Raw genomic sequence first — 27,165 nt, 5'->3', positions numbered from 1 at the left:
TGCCTGTGTGTTTCGCTCGTGCATCAAGATGGCGGTGGCTCCTGACAGCAGAGTGCTCTCCTACAGTGTTTATAAATGGAGCTCGTACTCCTCTACATATTTACCCGAGTGAGTAACGCACATTAAACACTTACGTTAAGACTCTATATCTTCTCTTAAATATAAATACACAGTTTATAACTCTGTAATGTTAATTCAATCCATGGCTTTATCTAACCAACGGGCCGGGCTACAGCAGACGGGTACATAAAAAAACAGCCACAAATGTATAAACTGCAAGCAACAAACAAATGAATATCTAATTGTACATATTAATGTGCATTTAGATCTACAAAAGTCGGAAAACGGCTATACATGTATGGAAATGTGAAGATGTGACGGTCATGTTAGCATGCTAGGTTAGGCTAGTATGAAGCAGCCCATGTGAGTTTATACAAAAAACACGCCTGAAGTACACCTAATGTTTTTTATTTTTCATATCATTATATAGATCATGATGCTCTTTTAAGAACCTGACAGGTGTTTTACTGCACTGTGTTTATTTATACTTAAAATATAAATCCGAACTGCAGTGTGTAGCCGGTTAGCTAAATGCCTAACGTTAGTTCACTGTAACGAACTGTAGAAGTAAACAAATCGCTGAATGCTATTTAAATCGAGCTTTATTTAAAATGTCTGTTCAAAATACAGCATAATTAGACTACCAGTACTGTTTTAAAATACATAAAGGCATAAAGATGCTATGGTGACTAACGTTAATGCTAAACTGTTGGAATATGACACTGTGAGAGTCACGGACTATTTTTATCCCCTCTTTTAATCTTCTTCTGTTTTTGTTAATCTACAATATTATATAACAATACCTCTATGGTAAAATGTATTTCACTGGGGTATTTGTACGAAATATGCTGTTATTTCTAGCTATCTAGCAAGGCATAAAGTAGCAGAGTTTTGAAACAAGTGAGCTGCCTATCTAGACAGCTTATGAAACGCGGTCTCTCACTTAGTTTTGAAACACAGCCAATGAGCTGGTTGGTTATTACGGTCTAACCCATAATATCCATGCAATTTGTGTCATGTAAAATGGATAATTTATTACTAATTTGCATAACTTCTTTGTAATCCTTGTGCTAGATATGACAGCTAGAGGAAAATGTGCTGTAGTGTGCACACGTTCATGCATTAGTGGTGAAGCATATAATGTTGTGACACCTGTGTACTCTTGCCAGTTTTGTTTTTGCCCTTCACCTCAAGCTTACATGCTTTATGAACTTTATCTAGCAAGCAGAACTGTGTTGGACTTGGCTTAACCAGCATAATCCAATTGCAAGCATAACTGTATAAACAAGGCACATTTGCGCATGTATGCATCTGTGAGCATGCGTCACATTCACAATTAGAAATTTATAAGCACTGGATGCATAATGGTATGGTAAATCTGCACAACTTTTCTATTATGCATGCAATAAAAAGTGTGAAAAAGTTTGTTGTGCCTTACGCTTTTCTTTAACTCTTTCATATTTTGATTGTTTGCAGGAATATTTTAGTGGACAAACCTAACGATCAGTCTTCCAGGTGGTCATCTGAGAGCAACTACCCTCCACAGGTAATTTCTGCTTACGCCTTTCAGTGTTGAGCTGAGCTGGATAATAGTTCCTGTATCAGGGTTATTATTGTTAACAAAAAACTAAAACAAACAAACAAAAAAAAATCTTACTTGGGGGTGGGGAAAACAAACAAAAAACATTAACTGAATTTAAAAAGTAAACTTATTGTATTTTAGCTAGTTGCCAGGGCATCAATTTAATTTTTTTAGTTTAAGTATTGAACTAAAACTGCAATACAAATGTATAAGAACTATATAAACATAAAAAACTAATAAAAATGACAAAAACACACAGCAAAATGATAAAAACATTAACTAAAATAAACATGAAAACACAAGACATAAAAAACCTAATTCAAAATATTAATAAAACCATAATAGTATATCAATGATACTAAAATAACACTGCCTTTTATTCAGATTAGGCCACGACTGCCCCTATGTCTTTCAGCCCCCGTGACTGCCCAACACTGTCTTTCATTCAGATAAAAGACAGTGTGGGGCAGTCACGGGGGCAGAAAGACACAGGGGCAGTCGTGGCCTAATGGATAGAGAGTCGGACTTGTAACCCAAAGGTCGCAGATTCGAGTCTCAGTTCTTGCAGGAATTGTCGGTGGGGGGAGTGAATGTCCAGCGCTCTCTCCACCCTCAATACCACGACTGAGGTGACACCCTTGAGCCGAACCCCCAACTCAGCATTGGCTTCCCACTGCTCCAGTTGTGTGTGTGTTCACTGCTGTGTGTGTGCACTTTGGATGGGTTAAATGCAGAGCACAAATTCTGAGTATGCGTCACCATACTTGGCCACACTTCACTTCACTTCACTTTAGATTATTTGCAAATGCTTTGCAGACAGATTCAGTGCTCACTTATTATGTGATGAGTTTTAATAATAACACAATAAAAACACATTCCATTATTAAGTGCATTTCTCACGCTCCGAGTGCTACAATGCAAAGTAAAACATCTCAAATAAAATAGTAATAATAATAATTTTAAAAAATGGGGGGGAAACTATCAAAAGGTCTCTTTGCCTTAATAAGTATTGGTGTTTGGCTTCAGAGAGTTTCAGTGTTGACAGTTCTTGGTATTAGCATGCCTGGTTATGTTGACATTTTCATTCATTGACATTGTGCCATTGTGCCTTTCATCTTCTTTTGGAAAGAGGAAGCCTCTTTTCTTTACCGGCCTTGTGGTATAGACCATTGCAGCAGACAGACTTGTGGTTAGGCAATTAGGAAATCGAAAGTGCGTGTTGGCGGTACAATAACACGCGCCCTCAACTTTTAACCTCCAGCCCGAACTCAAAGCCTTGTGTTTTCTCACTCGTGTCCTTCCAATCTCATCCTTTCACTTAAAAAAGTACAGTCACCCTCTGCAGAGATCAGAGTTTTACAAAATTATAGTTCCTGTCATTATTCGTTTTTTTTAAGAAATGACCTCTCTACATGTTGTAAATCATTATAGAAAGTTCAATCAATATTTCATCTGTGGGTTAAATGCTGAATATTGGAAAACCTTTTTTTTTTTTTTTAATAACCAAGCTCTTAGTGCAGGCTGCCATCAGTGCTGGTGGATGGAATATTGCAGTCAGTCTGTGTGAAATCTTTTCCTCACACTTCCCGTCTTCAATGACAATAGCCCATTAATTTTTAGGCTCTCTACGCAAGCTACGTTTGTTCCTAGCAATAATTTACAAGCTGTGATTACGGGCTGTTCTGTCATAGATGTCTACAGATGATTGAATTGTTTTCATGAGGGCAGCATGAGTAATAAACTCCTCCTGTCCACCTGCACCTGAAAAGGGTGTTGTCACTCGCAGTCTCTGGCCACTTTGATCTAGTATGTCTTTATATGCACCAGAAACGCAAGAACACATCTTCCTTGTGTTTTGTAACGTTCACAGAGGAACGTAAGATCCCTTAATGTATTAATAGTTTTCCAAGTTTTTTGAGGACATGCACTACTGTTCAACTGTTTGAGCTTGGTAAGATTTTTTGGAAGGAGTCTCTTATGCTTATAAAGGCTACATTTATTTGATCAAAAATACAGTAAAAACAGTAATGTTTTAAAATATCATTGCAATTTAAAATAACTGTTTTCTAGTTTTTTTTTATTTTATTTTATTAATGTGATTTATTCCTGTGATGCAAAGCTGAATTTTCAGCACTCAATGCTCCAGTCTTCAGTGTCACATGATCCTTCAGGAATCATTCTAAATATACTGATTTGGTCAGAGACATTTTTGCCATCAGTGTTGAAAACAGTTGTGCTGCTTAAAGGATTAGTTCACTTTTAAAAAATCTTTTGCTGATAATTTACTCACCCCCATGTCATCCAAGATGTCCATGTTTTTCTTTCTTCAGTCGAAAAGACATTAAGGTTTTTGATGAAAACATTTCTCCATATAATGAATTTCAATGGGACCCGAACGGTTCAAGGTCAAAATGACAGTTTCAGTGCAGCTTCAAAGGGCTTTAAACGATACCAGACGATGAATAAGGGTCTTATCTAGCGAAATGATCGGTCATTTCAAAAATAAATAAAAAAGTTTGTTTTATAAGCACAAATGCTCGCCTTGCTCTGTTCTGTGATGCGCGTTCGTGACGTCACGTAATATGCAATTATGTGGAAAAGGTTGACTTAGGCGGAAGTACCGAGTCAGTAGGCTTTTTAATATTAAAACACACAGGATACGCACACGAAATGGGTATTTTAAACGATAAACTGACACAAAGACATTTGAATATGTGTATATGGTCCTCCTTCCGCACATTTGTAAACACTGACTCGGTACTTCCGCGTAAGTCAACCGTGACCTTTTCAACGTCATTGCGTATTACGTGACGTCACGAACGCGCATCACAGAACAGAGCAAGGCGAGCATTTGTGCTTATAAAACTTAAACTTTTTTATTTATTTTTGAAATGACCGATCGTTTCGCTAGATAAGACCCTTATTCATCGTCTGGTATCGTTTAAAGCCCTTTGAAGCTGCACTGAAACTGTCATTTTGACCTTGAACCGTTTGGGTCCAATTGAAGTTCATTATATGGAGAAATGTTTTCATCAAAAACCTTAATTTCTTTTCGACTGAAGAAAGAAAGACATGGACATCTTGGATGACATGGGGGTGAGTAAATTATCAGCAAAAGATTTTTTAAAAGTGAACTAATCCTTTAATTTTTGCGGAAAATAGAATAGAAAGTTAAAAAGAAAACAATTGATCTGAAATCAAAATATTATACACATTATAAATGTCTATACTGTTATTATAAATCAATTTAATATATCCTTTATGAAAAAAAGTACTTATTTTATTTATTATTATTATTTTAAATTTTACCAACCCCATACTTTTGAACTGTAATGTATGCTAGTTTTGAGGGGGAACTTTCCCCCCCTTTTTTTGCTTTTATCACAAAACGTACTTGATGTGTGACTTTAAACATGCATAATGATAAATGCTATTAGAAATGGGTCTAGATTTACTGATGTGGTAAAGGTAAAGTTTTTAAATGAATTGTAAAGTTATTAATTTATGTATGGCTGTTTTTGATCAAATTGATTGTCGTGGCTAGAACAATTCGGATTAGAATTGCTTTAGTGTAACAATTTTTATTTATTTTCTGCTACTCAGTACTTGACCTTAAAACTGGAGAGACCAGCTATCGTTCTGAGCATCACCTATGGCAAATATGAGAAAACCCACGTGTGCAACCTGAAGAAGTTCAAAGTGTTCGGAGGCATGAGTGAAGAAAACATGACGGAACTCTTGTCTAGGTGAGACTGGTGTGAGAATGTTTGTGATTACAATCTACTTGCAGGCTAATCTTTATGTCAGATAAACTTTACAGACTCATAGCTTTTATACCATCTTGAGAGCAGGTGACCATATTTACTTAACTTAGTAATAGAGCACCAGAGCACTAACATTTTATAAAATGGCTTATTGTGTTTTTTTGCGATGTGAGTAATGTTTGGGGAAATGGCTTCTTGTGATGTGATGAGGTCATTGACTGTCTTCCTCATCTAATCCTAGTGGCCTTAAGAATGACTTCAACAAGGAGACATTCACGCTAAAGCACAAGATCGATGAGCAGATGTTTCCTTGCAGGTTCATTAAAATAGGTGAGTGTTTACAGAAAGAGCAAACTAAAGACCCGGTGAACTCATGTGGTGACACATTTAGGGGAAAGATCAGTCATCACATGAGTTGAGTGAGTGATTGAATGACTCTGCAAGTCTTTGATGGAACAAACAAATGCTTGTGTGAACGCTGAAATCTTTTGACGAGATTTTTCTCTTGCGATATTGCAAGCTGTGTGTTTCAGACATTGAAATCTCTGAGAATCTTTTGAAAATGGAAAAGTTTTTTTTTTTTTTTTTTTTTAAAGCAAAGTGTGAATGTCCTCTTGTCTGTGTGTGTGTGTGTGTTTGTTTGGTTATGTACAGTGCCTCTGATGTCATGGGGGCCCAGCTTTAACTTCAGCATCTGGTATATTGAGTTACACGGCATAGAAGATCCAGACGTTGTCCAGCCCTGCCTTAACTGGTACAGTAAGGTGAGTTGTGTCCAAACATCCACATCCATCTTTGAGGATGAATGTCACAAAGAAATGTTAAAGCTGCAGTCTGTAACTTTTGGCGCTCTAGCGGTTAATAAACAGAACTGCATGCGTCTTGCAGAAGAACATTGTAGCCGGAGCTACTTCTCTCGGTTTATGTTTATGACGAATCACGCACTGGGCTACTCCGCAGCGTTACCTACCCGAACCAGTCTAAAATAGTCAGAATATAAACACTTCTTATAGGTGTATTCTAGTGATTTAGGATAAGCCAAAAACACGGTTTGGAAAAAGGATTCATGGTGTACTCACTTATTATATACATTTTGTAAATATTGAACACAAAAAAGTTACGGACTGCAGCTTTAAGTTCATTATTCATCCCAAAATCAAAAGAAGTATTCTAAGACCATTAAAATTGTTCTTATTTTTTAAATTATCCCGTCTTTATGCAATGATACAGAAAGAGATGAAATTCTGTATCTAAAAATGGGTGGCAAATACACACACATACATACATACACACACACACACACACACGTCTATCTTAACCCTCTGGTTGTGTTCGGGTCAAATTCACCCGAAATTTTTTTTCTTTTTCCTGAAAATACTAGTTAACGTTATCGCATTGGACTCAAACTTACTGACTTTGCGCACATAGGGTACAAGTATTTCTCATAAATTTTTTTAGAATTTTCGTAATTTTTTGTGGGTTTTATTTCACCTAGTCACACTCGTGTTCCCGGTCAAAAATGACCGGACTCCGAACAACTGCTTATAAATCTGTCATTATGCTATATTATCACCAAATATTGGATTCAATCTTTTTGTCAACTTGTTTTCTTTCATTTAGGACTGGTTTTGTGTTTCTATTTGCTTCTGATTAATCGTAAGCCTCATTTATCTGAAAGTAGGCACCTAATTTTTTGAGTGAAAAAAATATTTTTTATGAATAATTTTCACAATATTAAACAAAAAATTATAAAAATTTGCACTGTTTCTCACACTAGTGTACTTTAATGTTTAATCAGGAAGTTTGCTTTTAAATGCTTTTATTTTGTACAAAATTGCAAAAAGTCACACTCGTGGTGTTCCCGGTCAAAAATGACCGGACTCCAAACAACTGCTTATAAATCTGTCATTATGCTGTATTATCACCAAATATTGGATTCAATCTTTTTGTCAACTTGTTTTCTTTCATTTAGGACTGGTTTTGTGTTTCTATTTGCTTCTGATTAATCGTAAGCCTCATTTATCCGAGAGTAGGTACCTCATTTTTTGAGTGAAAAAAGCATTTTTTATGAATAATTTTCACAATATGAGAGAAAAAATTACGAAAATTTGCACTGTTTCTCACACTAGTGTACTTTAATGTTTAATCAAGAAGTTTGCTTTTAAATGCTTTTATTTTGTACAAAATTGCACAAAGTAACACTTGTCAAAAATTGCCGGCCATTGAAAGTGAATGGGGAAGAATGAAAGAAACAACTAGTGTTCAGGAGAATGTTGTGCTTGCAAACAAAGACCTTGGACCTTTGCATGTGTGGATGCATTTATACTCAAGCTATCACACACACACATGCGCACACACGCACGCGCACACACACACACACACCCATCCATCCATGCATACAAACTATTTTATTACACCTATTTCATCCTACCCTGAACTGCATGCAATATCCTTTTATGAATAAAAAAGGATCTCTCTCTCTCTCTCTCTCTCACACACACACACACACACACACACACACACACATGCTCAGACTGCCTTGTCTTTAGCCTGCATTGACCTCAAAAATAATCTTTTCTTTCACCACATATTCTAGACTACGGAGCCCCTTAGAGCTCATGGTGGTGGAAAGATTTCGGGGTGGGTGAAAAAAATTTGGGGTGGGAGGAAAAAATATTTTTCAAATCTTTTGCGTTCTCTCGCAAAGATGTTTGCGTTCTCTCGCAAAGATGTTTGCGTTCTCTCGCAAAGATGTTTGCGTTCTCTCGCAAAACTTTGTGTTCTCTCGCAAAGATGTTTGCGTTCTCTCGCAAAGATGTTTGCGTTCTCTCGCAAAAATGTTTGCGTTCTCTCGCAAAAATGTTTGCGTTCTCTCGCAAAAATGTTTGCGTTCTCTCGCAAAAATGTTTGCGTTCTCTCGCAAAAATGTTTGCGTTCTCTCGCAAAAATGTTTGCGTTCTCTCGCAAAAATGTTTGCGTTCTCTCGCAAAGATGTTTGCGTTCTCTCGCAAAGATGTTTGCGTTCTCTCGCAAAACTTTGCGTTCTCTTGCAAATATGTACGCAAAGTTTTGCGAGGGAACGCAAAAGATTTGAAAAATATTTTTTCCTCCCACCCCGATTTTTTTTCACCCACCCCGAAATCTTTCCACCACCATGAGCTCTAAGCGGCTCCGTACTAGACAAAACATTATGACAATATGTTTAGAGGCTTTCGTGTTCTCTCAGAGTAAACAAATGTTTACAATTAAATGCTAGAGCATACAAATGCCTCACAGTGCCTTGCTTGTCATTTACACGAGGAAGAGACAACTGAAGAAGAATTTTACAGTGACGATGCATTGCAAGATATATTGGAAGATAAAAATATCACTGGACAAGCTGAAAACCTTGCAACAACTGAAAAGAAGCAATCTTCTGATTTTGAGGACCCAGCTGAAGTTGATGTAACGTTCTGGTCGAGGGATGGAAAAAAAAAGATTATTTTGAAGTCAATGCAGGCCAAAGACAAGGCAGTTTGAGCATTTGTGTGCATTGTGTGTGTGTGTGTGAGAGAGAGAGAGAGTTATAATATGAGATTCATAAAAGCATATTGCATACAGTTCAGGGTAGGATGAAATAGGTGTAATACAATAGTTTGTATGCATAGATGTGTGTGTGTGTGTGTGTGTGTGTGTGTGTGTGTGTGATAGCGTGAGTATACATGCACGCACTGGTCCAAGGCATTTATGTTTGCAAGCACAACATGCTCCTGAACACTAGTTGTTTCTTTCATTCTTCCCCATTCACTTTCAATGGCCGGCCATTTTTGACAATTGTTACTTTGTGCAATTTTGTACAAAATAAAAGCATTTAAAAGCAAACTTCCTGATTAAACATTAAAGCACACTAGTGTGAGAAACAGTGCAAATTTTCATAATTTTTTCTCTCATATTGTGAAAATTATTCATAAAAAAAAATTTTTTCACTCAAAAAATGAGGTACCTACTTTCAGATAAATGAGGCTTATGATTAATCAGAAGCAAATAGAAACACAAAACCAGTCCTAAATGAAAGAAAACAAGTTGACAAAAAGATTGAATCCAATATTTGGTGATAATATAGCATAATGACAGATTTATAAGCAGATGTTTGGAGTCCGGTCATTTTTGACCGGGAACACAACGAGTGTGACTTTTTGCAATTTTGTACAAAATAAAAGCATTTAAAAGCAAACTTCCTGATTAAACATTAAAGCACACTAGTGTGAGAAACAGTGCAAATTTTCATAATTTTTTCTCTCATATTGTGAAAATTATTCATAAAAAATTATTTTTTCACTCAAAAAATGAGGTACCTACTTTCAGATAAATGAGGCCTACGATTAATCGGATGCAAATAGAAACACAAAACCAGTCCTAAATGAAAGAAAACAAGTTGACAATAAGATTGAATCCAATATTTGGTGATAATATAGCATAATGACAGATTTATAAGCAGTTGTTCGGAGTCCGGTCATTTTTGACCGGGAACACCACGAGTGTGACTTCTTCCAATTTTGTACAAAATAAAAGCATTTAAAAGCAAACTTCCTGATTAAACATTAAAGTACACTAGTGTGAGAAACAGTGCAAAATTTTAGAATTTTTTCTCTCATATTGTGAAAATTATTCATACAAAATGCTTTTTTCACTCAAAAAATGAGGTACCTACTCTCGGATAAATGAGGCCTACGATTAAACAGAAGCAAATAGAAACACAAAACCAGTCCTAAATGAAAGAAAACAAGTTGACAAAAAGATTGAATCCAATATTTGGTGATAATATAGCATAATGACAGATTTATAAGCAATTGTTTGGAGTCCGGTCATTTTTGACCGGTAACACAAAAGGCGTGACCGGAGTCCGAACACAACCAGAGGGTTAAAAGAATGTTAGCATGCTGCATAATAGAAATTGCTTATTTCAGATTATGCCATTATTAATCACCCACTGCTTAAAGATAATCACACAAGTCATGCAGCATGTGAATTAAAGTAATATATATTTCCTGTTTTTTCGTAATCTTTATTTCAGTAAACTGCGTCACTGTCTTTGTTCGTCATAACCATTAACAGTTTTGAAATTGCCAAGCTGTTCCAGTAAGAAAAACATTCTTGTTTTTATAACACTCAAACTCCATTTGCACAGGCAGTTTCACGCAATATGAAACTTGGATTGCTGGTACGTTACAGCTAAAGTGCTTTGTTTTTTTCCCTGACAGTACCGTGAACAGGAGGCCATCCGCCTGTGCCTGAAACACTTCCGGCAGCACAACTACACAGAAGCCTTCGAGTCCCTGCAGAAGAAAACACGGATCGCTCTGGAGCATCCCATGCTCACGCACCTCCACGAGCGGCTGGTCCTCAGAGGAGACTTTGATGCCTGCGAGGAGCTCATAGACAAAGCCGTGAGAGGTACCTCACCTTGTGTTTTATCGTATGGATATGTGCCATATTCATTAAGTAAGGAATGTGGGCATGTTGGTTCACTGTAGGCAACAGAATGGCTCTGGATATAATCGTGTTGCGTTGCAAGCCAGTACATCCTCGTTGACATTTTATGTAAAATGAAGATGATCTCCTCTCGAACGGTCGGTTTCACTTGATGCAGACTAAACATAATTTTAGTGTGTAATATTTTTAAAATATAATGCTCTCACTGTTAGAGAGATTTTGATGAACTTGCAGCATTAAGGCACAATTGCAGTATTATACAGCAGATTGTACTTCAAAAGACTCAATGCTTTAGTTTCTCGTATTTGTCTATGAGCTCCTCGCAGGCGTCAAAGTCTCCTCTGAGGACCAGCCGCTCATGGAGGTGCGTGAGCATGGGATGCTCCAGAGCATGCTGATTTTTGACACAAACCTGTGGGTGGTTTCACAGTTGAGAGCTATAGTTTCCATAACGGTGTTGGTCATATGTCAGTAATGTGCAACTTATAAGTTCACCTGGTTATGATTCAACCTACAGAATGTCTCATCAACAACTAGCAGACGACTTGAACAAGTTTTATTATCGTTTTGAAAAAACACCCCACACCCGCCCTGAACACCTCTCCACACAACCATTAACACCTCCAGCAACCCTCCTCTCCCCCACACCTACAATTCAAATCAGCAAAGAAGATGTGTGCCAGGTCTTCAGAAAGAACAAAAGAAGGAAAGCACCAGGCCCAGACGGTGTGTCACCAGCCTGTCTGTCTGAAATCCTGTGCTGACCAGCTGGCCCCTGTCTTCACACAGATCTTCAACAGATCACTGGAGCTGTGTGAAGTCCCCTCATGCTTCAAATGCTCCATCATCATCCCCGTCCCAAAGAAACCCAAAATTACTGGACTTAATGACTACAGACCTGTGGCTCTAACGTCTGTAGCCATGAAATCATTTGAAAGACTGGTTTTGGCTTATCTGAAGGACATCACTGGTCCCTTACTGGACCCCCTGCAGTTTGCCTACAGAGCAAACAGGTCTGTGGATGATGCTGTCAATATGGGACTGCACTTCATCCTGAAGCATCTGGACAGACCAGGGACTTATGTGAGGATCCTGTTTGTGGACACATGTTTGTAACACCATCATCACGGACACCTTTCAGAATAAACTAACCCAGCTCTCCGTCCCCACCTCCGTCTGCCAGTGGATCAACAGCTTCCTGACAGACAGACAGCAGTTAGTAAAGCTTGGTAAATTCACATCCGGCACTCGTACCATCAGCACTGGAGCTCCTCAGGGCTGTGTACTCTCCCCACTGCTCTTCTCCCTCTACACCAATGACTGCACCTCTAAAGTCCCCTCTGTCAAGCTCCTGAAGTTTGCAGATGACACCACACTGATCGGCCTCATCCAGGACGGTGACGAGTCTACTTACAGACAGGAGGTTAAGGAGCTGGCTGTCTGGTGCAGTCTTAACAACCTGGAGCTTAATACGCTCAAAACTGTGGAGATGATCGTGGACTTCAGGAGAAACCCCCTGCTCTCCCCCCACTCACCATCATGAACAGCACCGTGACTGCAGTGGAGTCATTCAGATTCCTGGGCACCACCATCTCTCAGGACCTGAAGTGGGATATTCACATAGACTCCATTGTCAGAAAGGCCCAGCAGAGATTGTACTTCCTTTGCCAGCTGAGGAAGTTCAATCTGCCACAGGAGCTGCTGAAACAGTTCTACTCCGCCATCATTGAATCCATCCTCTGCACTTCAATAACTGTCTGGTTCAGCTCAGCTACCAAATCTGACCTCAGAAGACTAGAAGGTAGTCCGGACTGCTGAGCGAATCATTGGTACAACCCTCCCCACTCTCCAAGAACTGTACTTATCCAGAGTGAGCAAAAGGGCTGGTAAAATCACTCTGGACCTCTCACATCCAGCACACTCCCTCTCTGAACTGTTACCGTCTGGTCGACGCTACAGAGCTCTGAGCACCAGAATGACCAGACACAGGAACAGTTTCTTCCCTCAGGCAATCCATCTCATGAACACTCAACAATAAACGTGGAACACACAACTATAATACATTATCCATTCACCACACTCACTTATTTTATTTTTTTCTCATTTCTAATTTGCACATACTTGACCTGTACATACATGGTTGTCTATATTATATATTGTGTTTTTGCTGCTTCGTACATTGCCTATTTGTATATTATTCTTTTATTATCTGTGTCCTGTCCTGTTGCTGTCTTTCTGTTGCACTGTGGAGCTTCTGTCACTACAACAAATTCCTTGTATGTGTAAAAATACTTGGACAATAAAGCTCATTCTGATTATGATATTCACACTATTTGAATAGTGATTATTTACTGCTTTGCTTTTTCACATGCTCCCACTTGAACTAATGTTTGCCTGTTGTACTGACTGAAGGGTGCAGGATAAAAAATAAGGAACTATGGATTTTATATATTTCAACATTCCCATACATTTTAAATAACACAATGAGTCATAATGATAGAAAAAAAACCCAGCATGCTACTTTTTGACATAAACCAGTGGGTGGTTTCACAGTTGAGAGCTATAGTTTCCATAACGGTACCTACAGAATGTGTCCGCAAAACACTTTTCATGCAAGCTATTAACAAAACATTTGCATAAAAGTTTTTTTTAAAGGAACGGAGTGATCCTTTAAATTTAAAGTAAACCTTGGAATATTTAGATCGATTTGAAAATGGTGTGTTACTCAGTAGGTACATTTACATGGAGCATTGTATTCCAATTACAATCTGTATAAAAGTCCAATCTGAATGAAAATACATCAATTGGAATAAAAATGCCCAAACAATTAAAATTTCAATCGGTTGAGAGGGGTGGGATAAACCTTTTCTAATCCATTCGATATGACATGTAAACAATTGATCGGATTGAAAAAAAAAAAAAACTGGAAAGTTTTGCTTGTATGCAATGATGTCGAAATGGCGTAATTTGCAGGACACGTGGAACGAGCCAATGTTGTTGTTGTTGTTGTTGAATATAATAAATGTCTGTCGTGTCACTTTATTTAGCATTTATGTGGCAATGAAGCAAAGATGATATTGCACAGAAACAGTCCATGGGTATTACAATGAATGGGAGGAAGTGCAACACTCAGTAAGGTCTCTCTTGTGAAGGAAATCCCGCCTTCCAGTAAAAAGAGCCAATCGTTAATGTTGTTTTTTCGTTTCAACATCTTTTGCCATCCTTTGCACAGCAACCCGGAAAATAGTTTTTTGTGCAATTTTAGCTCAAGAACTTTTATGAAACATCTGATGTCAGGTTTAATTGGTATAAATTACGTTGTTTTATTTTGACCTTGGTGAGCGATTTTAGAGCCTTGTTAACTGTCTTTTCTTCAGACAAAACAAATAGTCCACCCTCAGGGTTGATCCACTGTCAGGCTAGTCAAGAACTAACACTGTGTTTAAAGTTTTTTAGAAGGAATCAGCTTCTACATATAGTATTAGAACAGGATAGGAGAAAGTATTTTACGTGGCGTTCGCAGTTGTGTTTCATGTTCTTACATGTTCTCTTTTGCGGTCACAGTGTAAATTTACGGTAATTAGGACTTAATGTACACTTGGATTGTTTCCTGCTCAGGGAGTATGCATTAGCAAATTAAAGTGCACACTTGACTCTTTATCTGTTCTCTTCCAGATGGTTTGTTTAATCAGTACATCAGCCAGCAGGATTATAAGCCACGCTGGAGTCAGATCATCCCCAAATGTAACAAAGGTATGACAGAACACACAAGTGGCGGCCTCTTGCTCTGAATCTGAATGCTGGACTCCAGGGAATCCATGTCTGCTGTATTAAATGACTTAAGGGCTGTATTGATATTCAGTGTGTGTCTTGTTCCTGACACACTCAACTTTCAATTCACTTCTGTTCTTCTCCTTTTTTCTGATTAGGTGATGGTGATGATAACAGGCCGGGCATGAGAGGAGGTCATCAGATGGTCATTGATGTTCAGACAGGTACGTTTTCGTCAGATGGCTGATTTGCAAAGTTTCTGATTGGGCGGTTATCGCGGCACTATTTAGCTTGTCCTGTCTTGCTTGTAGTGGAATGCAAGCTAAGACTGCATTTAGCACCGCTATTTTGAGTTAAGGCCTGTTTTAAATGTGTGTGTGAATCTGTGAGCTGCTTGTTAGAGGAACAATCGATCCCCGCATCCCTCATGTGGCCCTGTGCATTCAAACTGACCTCAAGTAACCCGCTGTACAGCTCCGCTGATGCTCAATAGCTCAAACAACTGTCTCTGCTTATCACCATGGCGACATCAGCCTTCCAACCTCAGCACACAGCTGCCTTTCAAGAATATGATGATTTATAACCGCTTTTAAAATACCATAATGGTTTTTAACCTTCGATTTCATATTGAATTGTTTACAAAGGTGTAAAACGCCTCACCCACTCACTGCTAATTTCTCTATCTGTTTTTTGTATTCGCCTCTTTGTTCGGCAGAAACCGTGTATCTGTTTGGTGGCTGGGATGGAACGCAGGACTTGGCTGATTTCTGGGCGTACAGTGTGAAGGAGAACCAATGGGCTTGTATCTCAAGGGATACAGAGAAAGAGGTAAGAGAGAAAGTAAAATAGGAATTTCTTTCGATTGAGACTCAGCTGATTGGCACAAATCCCCTAGATGTTTCCATGTCATTGAGTTTCGCATACTTCGCTGTGCTTTCTGTGCAAAGTTCACTGAGTGATGTGTACTCCTTCATCTGTAGGTTATTTAAATGGGGATTTTTGACTAAATAGTTTTTGTAGTTTGTGAATGAGGAAGAGAATGAAGTGATTGTAATGGAAAATATGTAGAGAGACACCACAGTGCTGATGGAAGTTATAATGGAGATCTCTTTGGCTGCTTAAATCTGCATAAAGTCTGGTACACTCTCCAGCATGGACTAAGAGCTGCCCATTAATGTAGGAAGGGCCTGCCTGCCTGGTATATGATACAGCCAACCACAGTTGTTTGCCTTATGGGATGTTTCAGGGGTGGGTATATCTGAATGAATGATCTCACAAAAGTAGACCAGCACTCACAAATGGCTATGCAGACTACAAATAATTTATGTTCATTGAGATTTTTTTATTTCAGTATTTTATTTTTCAAGTGTTGCTGAAAACAATATGAAATTTACTTATCTAGGTTACGTGCCCATAGATTTGTTAACTTTAATCTAGCAAATTTTGGATATTCCAGTGAGTAGTTCTTCTTCAGAGCACACATTACTGGTACCAGGTGTGCTTCAGAGCACACCTGGTACCTTGTAAAAACATTATTCTGTTAGAGACTAATTAAAGGAATAGTCTGAAAAAAAATTATGTCGGTCTATTACTCACCCTCATGTCATTCCAAACCCGTAAGTCATCTGTTCGTCTTCGGAGCTCCAATTAAAATAAACCGAGAGCTTTCTGACCCTCCATAGACAGCAACACAGCTGACACGTTCAAGGAACAGAAAGGTAGTAAAGACATTGTTAAAATAGTCCATGTACATCGGTGGATCAACCTTAATTTTACGAAGCTATGACAATACTTTTTGTACCCCCCCAAAAAACATAAATGACTTTTTTCAACAATTTCTTGTATTCTGTGTCAGTCTTCGATACATTCAGGAAAGTACCACGATGCATGCAAAATTGTTGAATGAAGTCTTTATTTTTGTTTACTTAGTGCACAAAAAGTATTCTTCTAGCTTCATAACATTATGGTTGAACCACTGATGTCACATGGAATATTTAATGTCTTTCTTTACTAAATTTCTGGGCATTGAATGTGGTAGTTGCATCGCTGTCTATGAAGAGTCCGAAAGCTCTCGGATTTCATCAAAAATATCTTAATATCTATTCCCAAGATGTCTTACGGGTTTGGAATGACATGAGGGTGAGTAATTAATAACATAATTTTCATTTTTCGTTGAACTATCCCTTTAAAAGCTAAAAAAGGTTTTGTGTAACTTGAGGAAAAATGCAATTTTGAAAAAAATATATATATATTTGTGTGCTATGTATCAGTTGATCTATAGGTGATCTGACTAAGAGGCGAAAACTATAAAGGTTGTGATATTTCTTTTAGAACGGTCCCAGTGCTCGGTCATGTCACAAAATGTGCATCGACTCTCAGCGGAGGCAAATCTACACGCTGGGCCGTTATCTGGACTCCTCTGTCAGAAACAGCAAGTCACTGAAGAGTGACTTCTACTGCTATGACATTGACGCCAACACGTGGACTCTCCTAAGTGAAGACACGTCTGCTGATGGAGGACCCAAACTCGTGTTCGACCACCAGGTACGCATTATGGATATATGCCCACATACCACCAGGAGTCTCCCTTGTACAGGTTTATGTTGAACAGTTCAGTATCTCTCAGGTATTTGGACAAACCGTCTGTCTTTCTCTCTCTCTCTCAGATGTGCATGGACTCTGAGAAACACATGATTTACACTTTTGGTGGCCGGATTCTGACATGTAATGGCAGCATGGATGATGGCCGGACGTCAGAACCTCAGTTCAGCGGGCTTTATGCATATCACTGTCAAGCTGGCAGCTGGAGTCTGCTCAGAGAAGACTCGTGTAACGCCGGGCCGGAGGACATCCAGTCTCGCATCGGACACTGCATGCTCTTCCACACGGTCCGTCTCCTTAGTAATGACCCATAATGCGCTCTGAGCTCCAACTCAGATATGTTGCATATTTTTGATAGATGCATTTGTGGCTTTTCTGGTATGAATTAGGACTATATCTATCTAGATATATATATAGCTATAGATTAGTGCTGTCAAACGATTAATCACATCCAAAATAAAAGTTTTTGTTTACATATTATACGTGCGTGTACTGTGTATATTTATTATGTATATATAAAGACACACACGTACAGCATATATTTTGAAAATATTTACATGTATTTATATTCATATAAATTATATCATATATAAATATATTTAATATATAAACGTAACATAATTTTCGTAAATGTACACATGCGTGTGTGTTTTTATAAATACCTAATAAATATACACAGTAAACATGTATACAAAATTTTTTATTTTGGATTTGATTAATCGTTTGACAGCACTAATATATATATATATATATATGAACGACATTTCCCAATAAGAAAGTTGATTACAAATATGGTTTTAAGATAGATGATTGGTGAGTTTTTGAATTTATTGGTGTTTATTGGGATAAATTTATTGGTGTTAAGTGGAATTTATGGGTGGTTTTGACAACAAATTTGATTTGACAGTTTTTATTTTCTCTCCCACAGAGAAATCGCTGCTTGTACGTTTTTGGAGGTCAGAGGTCCAAAACGTACTTGAATGATTTCTTCAGTTACGACGTTGATGGTGACCACGTGGAGATCATCTCAGATGGCACCAAGAAGGACTCAGGCATGGGTATGATGTCATTAGCATTTTCTGTGTCATTTTTGATGTCATGTTATTGTTTTGTCATACTGTAACAATAGCTATGTTTCCATCACCCTGCTTTTATGCACATTTTGAAGTATCGCATCTGGAACGTGTGATGGAAATTCCATATATCAAAGAGAAATCCATTGAGGTGGTTTTTGACTTGTGCGAAAAAGGGTTAATGTGAATAATGGGAGATTGAAATGCATTTGGCGAATAAATTGCTCCATGTGCATCAAAAGTCATGTGACTTTGTGCTATGGGATGGCAAAACCTGACCTTATTATATTTAGTGGCTTCGCCTACTTTTCTTAGTGATATTTAGTTCCAGTTTATCAGGAAGTGGCGATTTAGTTCTCTTTGGCTCAGTTGGATGGAAACGGTGCTTATTCGCAATTTTTTTAATGCGATATTCCAAATTTGCACTTAAATTAAATTCGCAACTTTATTAGCTAATGGCTCTTACAAAGCCGTGCCCTGAGAAGACACTCCTTAAAAGGAGAGCAGAGGAATCTTAAGCATGAAGGTGACATCATGTTCAGAAATAGAGTTGAATCAGGTGGGGATTATGTCACTGCTGCGGCCAGTTAGCTGCGTGCAGCTGAGGTGAACATGTGATCTGTTGCAGTCTTACTGTTCAACAGCTAAATCAACTTGACATCATCTGTCTCCGTGATACTGATATACACAGATCTGCTGGTCTGGATGACAGTGATGAACGTTCCTCGTGAGAATAGTCCTGATGAGGGGTAAATATTACAGCGCTTTCCTGAGCAGGGAGACAAGGTTACAACATGCTGCTGTACAAAGAACATGGATTCTGACTCTCATCAAGATATTCTCCTCTGAAGGCTCGGCATGAAATATACATTTTAAAATTTAAAGTCTTCTCTGTTAGATTTGCAGCCTTAGATGACTGCTTATGTATTTTTTTTTCTTGAGAAAATGCTAGTCTCACAAGCACTGTGTTAAGGGTCTTTCAAGGGCATTGCTAGGTGGTTACTTACCCAAGTCTCAGTGATATTGTGGTCCCAGAGATTCCTCCCTTATTGAATAATAGATTTGAGGTATTTTATAGCAGTTTTTTTTTTTGTAGAAAAACAGCAGTGTTGTTGTTATTTATTGAAACTAAAACGATTAAAAATCCTTTTCGGAGTAAAGTTGAAATAAAATATAAATATTAGATTAAAAACCTAAATTAAGATTAAGAAATTGACAGTTTACTAAAATAAGTTATATTGGTTATATAAATTATAAAAATTTTATAAAAGTTAGTGCTGTCAAACGATTAATCGCATCCAAAATAAGTTTTTGTTTACATGTGTGTACTGTGTATACTTATGGATGTATGTATTAAATACACAAACGTATGGTATATATTTTGAAAATATTTACATGTATATATTTACATAAATGTAATTTATTTATATATATATATATATAACAACATATTTTATATATGCATGCATGTGTATTTATATATTCATAATAAATATACACAGTACATATATATATTATGTAAACAAAAAAAACTTAATTTTGGATGTGATTAATCGCGATTTAATAATTTGACAGCACAAGTAAATGTATTAAAAATAAATAAATGGACAAGAAAATGACAAAAGCACATAAAATGACTAAAACAAAAATGTAAAAAGAGCACTATCAAAAGTATAAAAATAAAAGCTCATTCAAAATGCTATTAAAAGCTATAATCGCTAAAATAACCCTGGAACACCTGCGTCTTTGAAGCGTCTGCCCTCTCTCGGCACAAATCAGCATTAAACACTATCAATTTGAAGTTCTCAGAACTTCGATTGGCTTCTGAAGAACTGAGCGAGTTCTTAGAAAATACATGCCCACGCGCTTGTGGTGATTTGCTCACCTAACACACACTCGTTTGATTACTCCCGTTAGCCACACATGCATACAAATGAAACTCGTTCGCACAATCAAGACAAAATCAAAGCAGACTTTGTAAAACGTCTGTGATCAGCATGGAGAAGAATTTGGTGAGCAGACAGGTCATAATGTCTGCACACCCACCTAATGTCCCCCAAATTTTTCTTCAGTAGCGATTGCATGATGTTGTGTCAAGCTTGAAGGAACATACCAAATCGAACAGCCAGTTCACAGAGAGGAGAGGCACAGAAGGTGAACGAGTGTGAGCGCTCTGTGAAGCCTGAGAGAGATTGTGCAGACACAGGCCTGTGACACACTTCCTGTTCCCATAAACAGATTGTGTAAAATCTCAATGGGTGACTTGACGCAACGAGAGAGTATAAAAAGACCTCTGTGTTCTTTCTGTTATCGCATTAAAGAGATGTGTGTGCGCGACAGGGGGTGACAGAAAGAGAACAAGAGCTAGAAGGCTGCGGAGAGAGACAAAAATAAGACTGAACAAAACACAATTTACCAGGAAGGAAACAGTGAGCCCAAACAGTGTGTTCACAACCGGCCCTTAAAGGAATAGTTTACCCCCCCAAAAAAATAATTTATCATGTAGTTCCAAACAAGAGTGATGTTTTTTGAGCACAAAATGTGTCTAAATAAAATGGAATTACAGGCCATTCAAATTACCTAAAGGTGTCCTGGGACTTTATCCTGTTTATTTCACAACTACTGTGCAATTCAGTGCATAAATACACAAATTCTAAATAAGTAAATAAGAAGAATGACATTTATTTGGGTTGAAACTTTTGGAAAATTGAAGGGAATAGATACCATGGAGTGATACAAGAGAAATGAACTAGTTGAAAAATAGCTTGATTGAAAATCAGTTACCAGGGTCACCTGTGAATTATGCAGTTATTTTATTTATTACATAAAGTATATGTGTATATGTGTGTGTGTGTGTGTGTGTGTGTGTGTGTGTAATAATTATTTCCTTAGTTTTGTATTAATATAATATTAAATATTGTAAACATTAATGTAGCAGTGCTTAAAACATTTCAAATATAAATATTTATAAATATCAAAACAAATTAGTAAATATTACACACATTTTTATTTAATAACAATTCAGTTATATGACGGTAATACAAGAATGCGAAAATCAATAATATAAAATTAAATAAATTCTGTAAATTCAGTTGCTAATGCTACATGTATATCAATATAAAATATAATGTTTTAAATATTTTGTTATTATTAATATAGGATTAATCAAATATTTTAGAACATTAAAAATGAATGCTTAAAAATCTTTAATATTATATCTGTGGTTATATTAATGTACTAAAGAAATAATGCAAAACTTAAAAATAAATTTTGGTAATTCAGTCACCATTTCCAGGGGTGAGCCAAAAAAATAATCTTTTTACCTTTTGGTACTGAATTTGTCGAGAAACCATAGAAAAAATAGAGGTGATTTGCATGTTATGTCCAATGATTGCACCAAGCTGCTACATCATAATGTCTTCTCTTAATGATCTAAGCTTAAGTCTGTGTTTGTGTTGCAGTACCAATGACAGGATTCACTCAGCGTGCCACCATCGACCCAGAGCTCAATGAGATCCACGTTCTATCAGGACTCAGCAAAGACAAAGACAAACGTGAGGAGAATGTACGCAACTCCTTCTGGATCTACGACATTGCACGCAACAACTGGTGCGTGAGTTCTTGGACACGCTGTTCATCTGTACAGCGTGTGCTCATCTCACTTTGAATGCTAATGAGTACACTAGACCTGTGTTTATATGCTGTGGCTCAGAGGACTGCCTGCATCGGTAATCCACAGAACGCCTTCAGGGGCTTCATTCCTGAGGTTTTAGATTGCCATACACTGCTGGAAAAGAAGGAAATCTTCAGTTATGATGAAAAAACATGCTCTTTCCTTCCTGGACTGCATGTTCTCTTTTCGCTGCATTGAACGTACATTGCAGAGCCAATGATGAGCGTAAATGCATCATTCAAAACCCCCTTATATAAATTGTTCTCAGCTTGCACACACATTCACATATAATGAATAAAGCCAGAGCGAAAGTTGTATTTCAAAGGTCCGTCTGACCTTCAGTAAGGGAGTTGGTGACATCAAACAGGAACAGAATGTTCTCTGCTTGCGTGTGGGTCTGGCCGCTCGTGTCTGCATGTGTGTGTGTGCTTGTTAAATGTGCTTTACACTTAAACTGGGGGAGAAAAACCCTTTGTTCTGTACGCTAATTGAAGCAGTTGGCTTATGGCTTCTGAAAAATCAGTCTGTCAGTGTTTCCTTTGGATCTGGTGTACTGGTTTCTGTCATTTTGTTTATTTGACTTGATTTGGGTGTGTGTGTGTGTGTGTGTGTGTGTGTGTGAACACTTTTCTTGGACAGTATGCACAGTTTAGTATGAAAGACTAAGTCTGTGTGTTTGTCTGCAGGTCATGTGTTTATAAGAATGACCAGGCGGTGAAAGAAAACCCCACTAAGGCCGTACAGGAAGAGGAACCTTGTCCTCGTTTTGCTCATCAGCTAGTCTATGATGAGTTGCACAAGGTAATATAGATCATTTCACTTCCACACCCATTGTAAATATTAATTGAATGTTTATGAACCGTGTGGTTTAGGATTGGCTGATTAGCAATCTGACCTGATAACCCAAAGTTTGTAGGCGTCAGCCCACACTTACCTCAAGGAACATGAAATTATAATTGGACCCTATTTATTTCTTAATACTTGTTTAATTTTGTTTTAATCTTTGTGTTTTGTTAAATATGCTGTAACTTTTATATATAATTTATTTATTTTTTTCATACATTTTTAAAATAAAATAATTGTATATTATATTATTCATTTTAACTTCATGTTTCTACAATAAAATGTTTATACTTTTTAAATATAATGTTAAAATGTAATATTAAAAATTTTATCAAATTATTACAATGTTTATACTTGTATAAGAGTATATATATATTATATTATACTTTAGTATTAATATATAGTATTACTATTATAAAATTAGGCAATTGAGATCTTATTAACTAGCTATTTAATCATTTATTTTGTGAAATTTAACACAATAAAATATGGCATCTGGTCTGTTGTATCTTTTTTTTTTTTTTTTAAGACTGATTATGATTCTGTAGCCCAAAATGATTGCAAATTACCAGATGCAACAGCTTTTAAATTATAAGGTTGTAACCTTTGAACATTCGTAGAGACATCTAAATATAAATTATATTTACCTCAGGCACTTTGACAGCTTGAGCTGATAAAACACTAATTTCCTTAATTGCTGTGCTGATTAATCAAAGCAATTAGCAGGGGATTGACATGATTATATGGTACACAGGTGCATTATCTTTTCGGTGGAAACCCAGGGAAGTCCAGCTCACCCAAAATGAGATTGGATGATTTCTGGTCCCTAAAGCTGTGCCGGCCTTCCAAAGAATATCTGCTTCGACATTGCAAATACCTCATTCGCAAATACAGGTACAAATATTCTTTCATATGAGTACAAAAGTGCTTCACCTGTTACAATCTGATGCTCAGTGACTCATTATTCTGACCTCACACTTCTTGATTAGGAAATTGTGCTTAAGAATAATATTTACTGAATTAGGTCGTCTGGTCTCTCTCTCTGTCTGAAACCAAAGAAAACTGTCAGATGCTCTTAGTTTCCAAACATCGCTAGGAAAGTGTTTAGATATCTATCCTATGTTAAATACTTTGTATCAAATGTTAATATGAAGAACATGATCCTGCTGTGATCTGAATGTAAACCGTTAGGACCCAGCTGTATTATGTAATTGCAGCACTGCAGTTAGTGATTAAATTACAGTAGTAGTTTTCCATTGGTGCGTGCCATTTCTGCACTTTTAGTGCCATCTGGTGGCCATATTTGGTGTACCTAGAAATTAAAAAATAAAATACAGTCCTCATTTTTTACATTTTAAGGTTGCAGGCACATGTTCACCTTCTGCTTGCTGCCTTGTGTGTGTTTGCAGGTTTGAGGAGAAGGCTCAGACTGAGCCCTTGAATGCACTTAAATATCTACAGAACGATCTGTCTCTTACCGTGGACCACACCGACCCCGATGAGACAAAAGAGGTCAGGACCCACCAAAGGGAAACTTACATTTAATGATTACGCTTGTAATTAACTAACCTTTAAACGTTTGCTGTTGATTGAGTCACTTTGTGCATTTACATGTATTTCAATAGTTTGATTTCATTTGGACTAAAGCAAATCTTGTCAGATACTGAAAATGCATAAGGTCCAATCCATAATTAAAAGCACTTTTTGTGTTTTTTTTCCTGTAGTTCCAGCTCTTACCCTCTGCTCTGTTCAAATCCAGCTCAGACTTCATTCCTCTAGGTAAGAGCACTGTTTGATGAACACAATTGTCTTCTAATCACCGTCTTCTACGACTGTGGAAATCAGTGCAGAAGCTTCTCAGATGTGCTTTGATACTTATGATTTTTTTCTTTTCTTCATCACAGGCTTTTCAGATGTGGATCAGACGTATGCTCAGCGCACACAGCTGTTCGACACGCTTGTCAATTTCTTCCCTGACAATATGACCCCACCCAAGGGTAACCTTGTCGACCTCATCACCCTGTAGCCATGCCCCTCACAGTAGACCACACCCTCTTTAGACCTCTCAGACTCCTCCCACCCAAAACAGAAATTATTTTTCTACCATTTTCCACCCGAGGTGTGCCGTGCCCACCTACTGTGTTTCCTCCTACAGAAGTAATGCCACTTAAACATCACCGAGACTTGCTTAAAAAAGGAGTGCCAGGGTTGTGCTTTTTTTTTTTTTTTTTTTTTTTTTTTTTTTTAAAGGGGTCAGAATTAGGTTTAAATTTGCATATCTGCCAAATTGTGCACTGACTTGATTTTTCTTTTTTAAACAAACTTAAGCTTAATTTCGAGTTTATTCAAATTTCTTTCATACAGTTTGAAATGTAGTTATAAATCCGATCAATTTACATCATAAAGGGGTGGAATTGAATTATGAACTGTGTGATCATCATGGGTTCCTTTTTGCCTTGCTATTTTAAATCACATTTTTATGGACAAACACGTGCGCTGAGCCAGTGGAGGCCGAAGGCAAAGATCAGAGCGCCCTCTAGTGTCAGTTCTCTCTCTCTCTAGTAGATCAATTCTATTTACTCTCAATACTGAATTTGAATACTGGCTTCCATCTAAACCTGATGCTGCCATGACATTAGTGCTTTCTTTGACTCTTCAATAGTGATGAAACACCCGATTACATAAATTCTCATCCACAGATATTAAAAGGAATATAATGACATGTTTGAGGTTTAATGCACACATTTAGGTACACAAGAACTGTTTTCCACTGTGTGTGTAGGAACGCAAATATTCTGATCCTTCATGTCAACACTTTGTACTTTATAACAGGTCATTACACTTGTATCCATTAGCGAATGGATTAGCGAACACTTGGCTGCAATTAGACAAACCGAAGACATGGATGATTTGATTTTTTGAAGTGTAGATTGCTGTTTACTTCAGGTTGTGGCTGCTTTTGTCTGAACTCAATGTAGTCCTGTGTTACATAGACTGTTCAGCTTACTGGTACCAACTCAAAGGAGCCTTATTGGGACCACTGAAGACAGAAGAGAACCTCACTATTTATTATTAATATTATAATTATTATTATTTCTTGGCGACCTTGAGCCCTGAATGTCATGTCTATGTTCTGTCTCTCTCTATGACAGGGGTGGGGAATGTTGATCCTGGAGGGCCGGTGTCCCTGCAGAGTTTAGCTCCAACCCTAATCAAACACACCTGAACCAGCTAATCAAGGTCTTCAGGATGCAGTTAGGTTTTTTTTTCCCCAGGGTTTTTAGGGTTGGAGCTAAACTCTGCAGGAGAGTGGCCCTCCAGGATTAATGTTCCCCACCCCTGCTCTATGATGTCATAGAGACGTCTATATGTGCCCTTCATTCCGTATGAGCTTCCGGATTGTTTACAATTCTGGACAGATGAAAGTGTGTCGGATGAGAGTCTTCCATATAGTCCATCTGGATTACTTGGTCTCCATTTGTGCAGTGTTTGTTTAACAGCAGTTATTTTTGTTATTTGTCTCCCTGTGCGCGAGTAGGAAGTGTTTGCCCTGCAAAAAAAATGTTCCGGTAATTGGATCACTTTTAAATTTGCTGTAGTTTTGGCTTCACCCACGCAGAAACCAAAGGCGAGCTCAAAGAACCATGGGACAGTACATGATGCTTCACCCTGCTGATTGTGTCCTCCCAAGTGTCATATCTCAATTCCCTGAACTCAGTATTAGCTGTAATTTGGCTCTGTGGAGGAGATACACTTACGGCACACTGGAGTTTGGAAGTTTGTGATTGGCCCATTTGTAATTTCTAAGATTCAGTCCGCTTTTTATTTCTTTCCTGGCGTGGAAGCAATTTGGGTGTATCCGATTTGGAAACCAGGGCTTACTTTTGCCTTTCGTAGATTTAGCATTGTCTTTGAGCCAGGAAGAAAGTTCCTGAAAAAAAAAGAGGTATGAAAACAGATTGAATATACACGCGAGGATCGACACTTACAACCAGAGACTTTTTGTCGCACTTAATGCCAAATACGTTTTCTTGCTTTCGGTGTACATTTCTGCAGTGTCAGAGATGAAATGACTTTTCTTTTCCTCTCTCCTGGAAATCCTCATCTCGTCGAGCCCCCCTCTGCTCTTGAGCGAGGGTACGTTGAGATGTCAGCACTACACTGTGGCTCTCATGAATGTGTAGAACCTATTAAAGAACTGCATTGTATGTAATGTACATAAAGAATAAAGATTGTATTTTGTTCAATTTTTTTTAAATATTGTCTTAGTCTTCCTTTAACGTAGACCTATAAAACTTTTTGAACAAACCAACAAAGTTATATTCA

General features: G+C 37.6%; 1 protein-coding gene across 1 annotated transcript; it reads left to right on the top strand.

Annotated features, from left to right (window-relative positions):
* The first annotated feature begins 24 nt into the window (after positions 1-24).
* On the top strand, positions 25-27,088 carry LOC306858438 (muskelin-like). The gene is made up of 18 exons (XM_079398990.1): positions 25-108; positions 1,537-1,606; positions 5,246-5,388; positions 5,648-5,736; positions 6,061-6,170; positions 10,647-10,839; positions 14,554-14,631; positions 14,808-14,873; positions 15,365-15,477; positions 16,981-17,193; positions 17,316-17,537; positions 18,179-18,308; positions 21,785-21,932; positions 22,683-22,797; positions 23,594-23,733; positions 24,249-24,351; positions 24,564-24,618; positions 24,744-27,088. Exons 1-18 carry the CDS (start codon positions 29-31, stop codon positions 24,863-24,865), a joined length of 2,190 nt encoding a protein of 729 aa, XP_079255116.1. The 5' UTR covers positions 25-28; the 3' UTR covers positions 24,866-27,088.
* The last annotated feature ends 77 nt before the right edge of the window (positions 27,089-27,165 follow it).

The sequence above is a fragment of the Barbus barbus genome (genome assembly GCF_936440315.1).
Source record: "Barbus barbus genome assembly, chromosome: 39".
Classification (NCBI taxonomy): domain Eukaryota; kingdom Metazoa; phylum Chordata; class Actinopteri; order Cypriniformes; family Cyprinidae; genus Barbus; species Barbus barbus.
Note: the sequence above shows the minus strand (reverse complement) of the source record. Positions and strands in the feature narration are given on the sequence as shown.